Source organism: Eptesicus fuscus, chromosome 13, assembly GCF_027574615.1.
Source record: "Eptesicus fuscus isolate TK198812 chromosome 13, DD_ASM_mEF_20220401, whole genome shotgun sequence".
Classification (NCBI taxonomy): Eukaryota; Metazoa; Chordata; class Mammalia; order Chiroptera; family Vespertilionidae; genus Eptesicus; species Eptesicus fuscus.
Genome location: NC_072485.1, coordinates 23917510 through 23926257, shown reverse-complemented (window position 1 = coordinate 23926257; position 8748 = coordinate 23917510). Strand labels below are relative to the sequence as shown.

Genomic DNA, 8748 nt, shown 5'->3' with positions numbered 1-8748 from the left:
TTGGGGAAAAGGGATGGACAGTCATCTCTTTAATCCTTCTAACAACCCGGAGGCAGATGTTACCATCTCAGTTTACAGGTGAGTCTGGCTGCAGGTTCCTTCCTGTTGCTTCATGAAGGATGCAGGAAGGAATGATGGGCGTGTGTTGCTCTTATCTTTGAACTCAAAGGGCAGAAATTAAGCTGCTGGCTTCAGAATCAACAGATACACAAACACATCAGGTGGCACCTTTTACATGAATGACAATGGTTGCTATTCCTGTTTCTCACCCGATTCCTCTTTTGGAATTTGTTCTTCAAGAAACGTTAAGGCTCGGTAATGAGGACTCTGAAAGCCAAGAGCCCCGTATCCTACAGCAGAACCCAGCATGACTTTCTGTGAAACTGCTAATAAATTATTCAGTTTTGCTTGAAGCCACTGAGTAACTGGGACCAATTTGAAAGCTAATGTCTCAAAACAAGAAATGACCCAGTCCATCCACATGGGACTTCTGTTTACCCAGATCACTGTTAAACTGCCCCCAGCACGTCCACAGTAAATTGGCATGTGGTCCCTGCCAGGAGGTGGCTCATGTCAAAGTTATATTCCTTTTAAACGCCCTTTTTCAGCCTGCTTTCACCAAGCCCATCCAGTAATTGCCTTCTGAAAATCCAGTTCAAATCCCGTAGGCCTCCTGATGGACAAGTAAGAGGAAAACAGGGAGTGAAAATAAGACCCAGAGGCACCTAAAGGGTCTATTATACAATGTGTGGTGTGAGCCTGGCAAGTAAAGCCTCAAGAGGCAGGCCTGGATGCATGTTCTGTGAGCTGAACACACAGACAAGAAGGGAGGGAATGGCTATTGAGCACCTAAAATGCACTAGGCATGATGTTGATACCACTGTAATTAGCTAGTTATTAATAGCAGGAAAGGAGCAAAGGCATGTCATCTGGGCAGCTTCACCAGGAAGCTGCAATTTCACACTCCCCAGGGAACCACCGGTCCATTCCCTGCAGATTACTGGGGGAAGGGCCTGGACGGAGGGGAAGATGGGTGCGTGCACAGTGAGTCAGGGTGACGTCAGGAACGTGCTTGCTGCCAGTCAAAACTGGGAACAGAGATCGTCCATCAGCCAGAGCGGGGTGGGCCCATTACAAGCCCATGAAAATTTGGGAATACATAATCCCCAAACAAAAGAGTTCGCTCACACCTGGGCAGGAAAGGTTTCTGTAGACTGGGAGAGTGAAGTGGAGGAAGTCAGTACGAAGAGGCAGTAGATCTTAATGCTGAAGAGCATGAACTCCGAAACCAGACTGGCTGGGTTTAAGTCCCATCTCCTGTTTTGCTGCAAAATAATCCCATGTGGTGTGCACCTGAGTGTCTGGGGGTGCGAGGCAGTCGAGATGGATGAGCAGGAGTGGCCCCGGGTGGGGTTTGCGGAAGCCGGCCAGCGGGTCCCTGCCGGATCCTGTAGCATGCTGTTTTTGTGTATGTTGCTGAATGAAACCAACAAGCCCTGAGGCGCCTAAGAGAACCACATAAAGGGGATAGAAACAGAAACCTAAGAGGAACGTTATGCGATCAGCCTCTGCATTTGACAATCATTTCAGTAAATCTCTTTCCAGGGCCACGGGCCCTTGAGGGCAAGGTGGCACAGTGTCTCCCACTGGGAGGCCCAAGAGCCCCGTCAGCCCTGCCAGGCCCAGGATCTCCGAGCATCAGCGGGAGTCCTTCCTTTCAACAGCTGCTTTGTCTTCCTGAGACTCACTCAGAGAGGCCCCACGTTCTCAGGAACAGCCTGGCCGTCCGTGAGCGCATCGCGCAGCCTCCGAGATTAAAACAGCTCCCCCACCTACCCCCCCTGCAGATCTCTCTGTAATCAGCAATGACAGTAGGACAGGCACTCGGCAGAGTCCTGGAAAAATCTGACTTCCAAAAAGGGGCTGCTCCGTCAGGAATCAGGACAGAGCTACCAATGCCTTTAGCATACAACACAGCCCCCCTGCCAGCATGGCCAACCTGCATCAGACACTCAGTGGCCCCCCCGCAACAATTTGCATCCTTTCAGCAGGAACAGAACCCAACCTGACCTTCCCCTCCAGGACTGTGGTGTCTTCCTCGCTGTTTGCTACGTGCTGTAAAAAGCACCATTCCAATTAGAACTCTTATTTTGCTGAGACAGACCAATTAACACACCCTTGCTGCCCTCTCCAGATTCTCTCAAAATGATCTGGTCAAAAAGCGCAATTTCCCTGGAAGTGATTCACAGCAGGGAGTGGGGGTGGGGCGGGGAGAAAGTGTGCAGGGAAAGGGGCCAAGGGCCTGCGAGGGAGCCCCGGGGACAGACAGCGCCTCTGGGAAAACCAGATAAACATCCAGTGGTTAAAGGCTATCATCTCCTTTATTCGAAAAATAAATATTTCACTTTTGAGTCGACATCTTGAAAATCACATTAAGCACAGAGAAGAAATACAGTCCCTTTGGAAATTGTGGACACAGGTGGGAAAAGAGTCATGTTTGAAACAATGGGGGTGGGGTGAGCACTGATTCCAACTCATTCATGATCCCGACGCCCCTCCTCTCGCCAGGGGGAGCTGCACATGGGTTTTAGGGGAGAAAAAGACACACACACACACACACACACACACACACACACACACACACCCCGCTTTGAAGTCTGAAAGGCACATGAAGTGGACCATAAGGTGTATGGCACATTCACTGATAAAACGCTCCCTATTCCCTCCCAAGAAAAGTGGAAAAACTTTAATCAAGTCAAAGAGCAGAGAAGACAGGTGCCCCTGCTCAGAGCTCAGCATCGGGGAACATCTCTGAGGACGCAAGCCATGTTTCCGGGGCTTTCCCCCGCCTCCGGCGCTCACTCGGTGATGGTGGGGCGCGTGGCCACGTACACGAACACCACGATCAGGAGCACGACCACGGCCAGGGTGGGCAGCACCACCGTGGTGACCTGCTGCCGGGCCTCCTGCATGGCCTGCTTCCGCTCCTTCTTGTCCTTGGACGTCTCCTTCTTGGGCTTCCCTTTGAGCTGCCGCATCTTTCCCGGGGGATGCTGGGAGGGCGTGTCCGGAGAGGGTTGTGAAGCAAGGGCCACACTCCTCTGGTCAAAGGCGCGGAACCTGCTGCAGAGAGAACGACAGTCAAGAACGAATGGAGTGAAAGGAACGAGAAACCGTAACATTAAAGGCAAATGCTAAGCTAGGGGGAAATATCTGCAACTTGTAAGGAGTTAAGAACAGCAGGGGTCAGCGTCAGCCCCGCTAAGTGTGGGCGGGCGGGGAGCTGGATATACCAGGGTAACACCGCCATCGGCGTGGCCCAGCGGCACGCACGGGTGTGCTGTGAGTGGGTCACGGTTGTGCTGAGATAGCGCCTCTCAGCCCCTCGGGCGGCTGGGCAAGGCCCTACGTTCCACAGAAACACCATCACTGCAAAAGCACTCACCTCACGGCCTCCACTCCCAGGAGAGGGGGGCACATTTCTCCTTTCCAAGGCTCTACCTGCTTACTCTGCTGTGCTAGATTCCAGGCTCCCCAGCCAAGCTCCAGGATCACACCGCAGACAGCCTGCAGACTGCAGGCCCGTGGCTGACCGCCTGCCCGGATGCCTGATCTCAGGCCGGGGAAGCCTCTCTGGGACTGAAGAGGGCTCGGAGGCACCAATGTCTCCCATCTTCCGTTGGTTCCTTTACCACCCACGCCAGAGTGGAATCTGGGTCAGCCAATGAACAGAGACGGCTAGGTCTGTGGTCTGCCACCCACCTAACCTAGGGTTCTCAGCTCAGGGTTCTCGTAAGTTCTGTGGCCCGGGGAGGGTGCTCGGGTGGTGAAGCAGTGCCGACAGGGGCCTGGGGAGGAATAAAATCCAGGATAACTACAGAGCAACAGCTCTATACAAGTCTGACTCTTAGCTTTAAAAAGCAACAGAGTGCTCGCCCAGCCCATGTGGCTCAGTGGTTGAACATCGCCCTATGAACCAGGAGGTCATGGTTCGATTCCCAATCAGGGCACATGCCCGGGTTGCAGGCTCGATCCCCAGTAGGGGGCATGCAAGAGGCAGCCAATCAAATGGTTCTCTCATCATTGATGTTTCTCTCCCTCTCCCTTCTTCTCTCTGAAATCAATTAGAAAAGAATAGGTAGCCCTGGCTGATTTGGCTCTGTGGATAGAGCGTCACTGCGGACTGAAGGGTCCCAGGTTCGATTCCGGTCAAGGGCACATGCCTGGGTTGCGGGCTTGATCCCCAGTTGGGGGCGTGCAGGAGGCTGCCAATCAACGATTCTCTCTCAACATTGATGTTTCTATCTCTCTCTTCCTCTCTGAAACTAATAAAAATATATATTTTTTTAAAAAGAATGTATGTGTGTGTGTGTGTATCCTATCTTACCTTATAATAGACAAATATGCAAATTGACCGCACCTTCGCTACGCCCAAGCCATGCCCACCAACCAAGCCACGCCCACCAGGAAACAAACTGTTGCAGGGACATTGGGGTGTGGCGGAGCCCAAGGCCGGGAAAGCCTCGGGCGGAGGCTTTCCTGACCTTGGGCACCAGCGGGGAGCCTGCACGGATCGCAGGAAACCACCGGGGGTCGGCTCCTGCGATCCTTAGCAGGGATGTTGGGTGCGGCCGAGCCCAAGGCCACCGCCCGGGGCCAAGCCCCGACCCTGAAAGAAGGCAGAAGGCGGTGGCCACAGCCAAGGCCTGAGTCCCTGGTGCCGGCAGAAAACTGGTGCAGGCAGCCAGGTGAATGAAGGTCTATTGCACGAATCTTCGTGCAAACGGGCTACTAGTCCTATATAATAAAAACCCAGCAACCAAACGCCGGAACTACCAGAATGACTGGTCAACCAGTGTCTATGACACGCACTGACCACCAGGGGGCAGGCGCTCAATGCAGGAGCTGCCCCCTGGTGGGTCAGTGCACTACCACAGTGGGAGCGCCGCTTGGCTGGCTGGGATGAGCGGCTGCTCCCACTGCAAACCCCGGGCTTATGGGCAGGAACCCGGGCTCCTCGCCCCAGGCTCCTCCTCCTCATTCCCTGCTGCCTCCTCTGGACACCCGCAGGCCACGCAGCATCACTGCCAGGCTCGCAGGCTGGGAGGCAAGTTCGTGGCCGCTGCGGGACTGAGGCCTACTCCACCGCCTCTCAGTGCTATTGTCCCTGGACCCGGCCCTGACCGGGTCCCCTGGAGAGGTGAGTGCTCCAGCTCCACAGAAGATGCCAGACCAGGGAGCAGCCACTCAGAGGGCGGGTCCACGGCCACTCTGCTAACAGGGATGAGCGGCACTCCCACAGCCGGCCAATCCCCGCAGGCCACACACCCCCACCAGTGCATGAATCCCGTGCACCGGGCCTCTAGTATACACACACGCACACATATATATTTAAAATGCAACAGAAATACACTTTGGCTGACTTAAATTGAGGAGTTTGCTCAAAGGTCTCTGGCAAGCCCCAGGATCCCAGAAAAGCTGGAGGACCAGACTCAGGAAATGAGCAAGACCGGAGCCCAACTCACACCATAGGCCACGAGGATGCCACAGGTTGTAGCACCACCTGGACACGGGAGCCACAGGCCCTGAGGCCACTGCCTCCACCCTTGGAAACCTGACGCAGCTGCTGTCACTGCCTCCAGGATGAATTCTGCAGCATCACCAGCTCCCATGTACATCTGACCAGTGGAGCGAGGCCCAGCATGCCCCCAGCCCAGCCTTCCAACCTCCATCGTAGGTGGAGTACTGAAGAAGTGGACACTGGATATGGGGCAGAAAAAATAAAGACAAATGTCCATCCTACTCTCCCCGGAGACTAGCATGGAGTTACGAGCTCTCAGAGATAGAAGAGCAGTGTGTGCCGCCACTCCTCTAACCAAGAGGCTTTGTAACAGGGTGCTGTGTGCCCAGTTTGTCCTAGGGCAGCGGGGGGCCTGCCCCACCGATGAGGAAGATGACACTGACATCTGAGTGACCGTGGGAGGAGGAAGACTGTGGAATGTGAACCCAGAGTTGGGAAAGGTCTCACACGATACCTTCCTGTGGGTAGAACGATCCTATCTCTTACTGTATGGACCCCAGAACTGTTTCTGTATTATCCACAATCAGGCAGAGATTCTTATGTGCAAGATGACTACTATCACTCACTCCCTTGGGATGACATAATGCCAGCCAAAAGCAACTACTACAGGTCAGGGCGACCCCATTGGGGCAAGTGTGTGATTTCCATTAGGCTTTTAAAAATACCCACTGTTACTTTCTTAAGACCTGACAGGTGTAGAAAGCCCTGACTTTACCAATTCTCCTTGTCAGATCTTTCAAAGAACTTCAGACAGAGCTGGCTGCAAACTCAGGATGTACCCCTTGCTGGGGCAGGTCACCTCACTTCACTCAGCCTCAAGGTCATCACCTGAACAATGAGAACAACTTCTCTCATGAAGGATGGCGCACAGGTGGTGTCTCCCCACGCTCAGAAAAGCAGGCCAGGCCGGCTGAGCCCGACAGAGCCGCTTCCTCTCCGCACCCCTCACCCGCTCCGTGATCCTGGGCAGAGCTCACTGAGCTTCTCTAAGCCTCAACCACCACCTGGGAGGAGGTAACAATGACAGCGCCCGCCCCCTCCTCACAGGACCGCGGTGAGGATGAGACAAGAATCTGGGCCACATGGTGCGTGGCCCAGAGAAGGCGCCAATCCACCGTAGCTGACACTACTAACTCCCCCAACAGCCTGTGCGTCAGACAGAGCAGGCTTATTACCCCACTTTAGGGATGAGAAAACCAAGGAGCAAGAGGGAAAATGTCTTGTCAGTGTCAACCCGTCTGTGTATACTCTCAGTGGCTTCTCACAGAGCAGTGGGCAGCCTCCCTTGTCCAAAGCTTTGAGCCACGGCCCACTTTCTCCCCGATACATCCTCACAAAATCGTTTTCAAAGATGCAAGCCATTAGCAGCACTCTGATTTGTAGCCATTTTCCCCTTCAGGCTTGTGAATAAACGGAGGACCCCGCAGTGGCTGGCACAGGACTGGCCGCAGGCAGGCAGCCCCGGGGACCCGGAGGAAAGAAGGCCCCAGTGCCCTAACCGGTTTGGCTCCGTGGATAGAGCGACGGCCTGCGGACTGAAGGGTCCCAGGTTCGATTCCGGACAAGGGCATGTACCTTGGTTGCGGGCACATCCCCAGTAAGGGGTGTGCAGGAGGCAGCTGATCGATGTTTCTCTCTCATCAATGTTTCTAACGCTCTATCCCTCTCTCTTCCTCTCTGTAAAAAATCAATTTAAAAAAAAAAAGAAGAAGAAGAAGAAGAAGGCCCCGGCAGGCTTGCTAGCAGCACCAGCCCTGTTTTCACCCAGCTCCTTTCGCTGCTGCCCACGTCTTCTCACGTGGCTGTGGTTGACATTCACAAGCCCCAGCTGACGTGATGACCAGCTCTTGACATCTGTAACACGCAGTTCCCGGAGGCTCGGAAAAAGGCCTTGAGTTGCTGGCGACAGCGGAGGTTTGGTCAGGATCTAAAGGACCAGCTCTTGACATCTGTAACACGCAGTTCCCGGAGGCTCGGAAAAAGGCCTTGAGTTGCTGGCGACAGCGGAGGTTTGGTCAGGATCTAAAGGACACCGTGGTCTGAATTGCGGGTTCTTCTTTGGGCTAATGCGGATGGCCTCCTGTCCTCCCTCACCTGTGCTGTGGGCCTCAAACCACAGCCCTGCTCTCCCCGGGGCAGAGCGTCAGGGGGAGCCCATCCGAGATGACACGTGAGGAGCAGGACAGGGACCAGCCAGGACGAAAGTGGGGAAGAGCAGCAGGCAGCGGGAGTGAAAGGACTCCCCGATACATCCTCACAAAACCATTTTAAAAGATGTGAGCCATTAGCAGCACTCTGATTTATCTTCCCCTTCAGGCCTGTGAATAAACTAAAAGCAATCTGGAGGTGGGGGGCGGGGGGCAGGTAATCCAGGGGCTCGCAGACCATGGTGAGGAGTCGGGTGTTATTCCAAGAGCAGCCTGGGGCACGGAAGGGCTTCACCCCGGGAAGCACATGTCCTGTCCCCGGAGAGTGGGGCACAGGGAATGCAAAGGGAGGCTCTTGGAGCAGGTCAAGGAGGGAGGGTCAGTGTTGATGGAGAGGAGGGTGGAGTCAGGTCATATTTGGGGGGTACAACTGACAGGACCTCCTGACAGATCAGACACGGTGATGAGGGAAAAGGAGGAGTCGCAGGTGGACCTAAGGTTCGGAGTTTGAGCAACTGGTGGGTGGTGATGCTGTCTCACGAGATGGAGGAGGATGGGGTGTGGATTTGAGAAAGGGCATGAGGTGCTCCGTTCACACCTATCCACGTGAGGGGAGGCCTACTAGACATCGCCATGGGAATATCAAGGCGGCGATGAGGAGCTCAGAGAGTCAGGAGCTCAGTGTGGGCTGCAGGTCTGTATTAGGAAGTCACAGCCAAAGGCGAGGTGAGCTCAGGGAGGGCAGGCAGGAGGAGGAAAGGGCCTGGCGAGGGCCCTGCAGCACCTGACCGTCAGAGGACAGGTAGAGGGAAGCCAGCACCGGAGCCCGGAGAGAAGAGGCAGGGGTAGAAGAGAATGAGGAGTCCCTGGGACCACGAGAGTCAGGAAGGGCACCAAACTCCATCGAGAGGCAATGAAGCTAAAGAAGCATCTAGAGGACTTTGCCACGTGGAGATGTGACCTGAGTCACGTCAGTGGAGGGAGAGTGAGGTTCAGATGAGGCGTGGACCACAGACCGTT

At 54.7% G+C, this 8748-nt stretch overlaps 1 protein-coding gene across 8 annotated transcripts in view; it reads right to left on the bottom strand.

The window, feature by feature from the left end:
* Positions 1 to 2368: 2368 nt before the first annotated feature.
* The window catches only part of SMCO4 (single-pass membrane protein with coiled-coil domains 4), a 67248-nt gene continuing 60868 nt past the window's right edge, over positions 2369 to 8748 (bottom strand). For 3 of the 8 annotated variants that reach the window (XM_054725053.1, XM_054725057.1, XM_054725054.1), the window contains one exon: positions 2369 to 3123. In XM_054725053.1, coding sequence (XP_054581028.1) covers positions 2859 to 3038 — 180 coding nt within the window. In that variant the 5' untranslated portion in view covers positions 3039 to 3123 and the 3' untranslated portion in view covers positions 2369 to 2858. Of the gene's footprint in view, positions 3124 to 7379; positions 7496 to 8748 lie in introns of those variants that run through there. The other 5 variants (XM_054725055.1, XM_054725058.1, XM_054725056.1 and 2 more) reach the window with 3 other exon arrangements.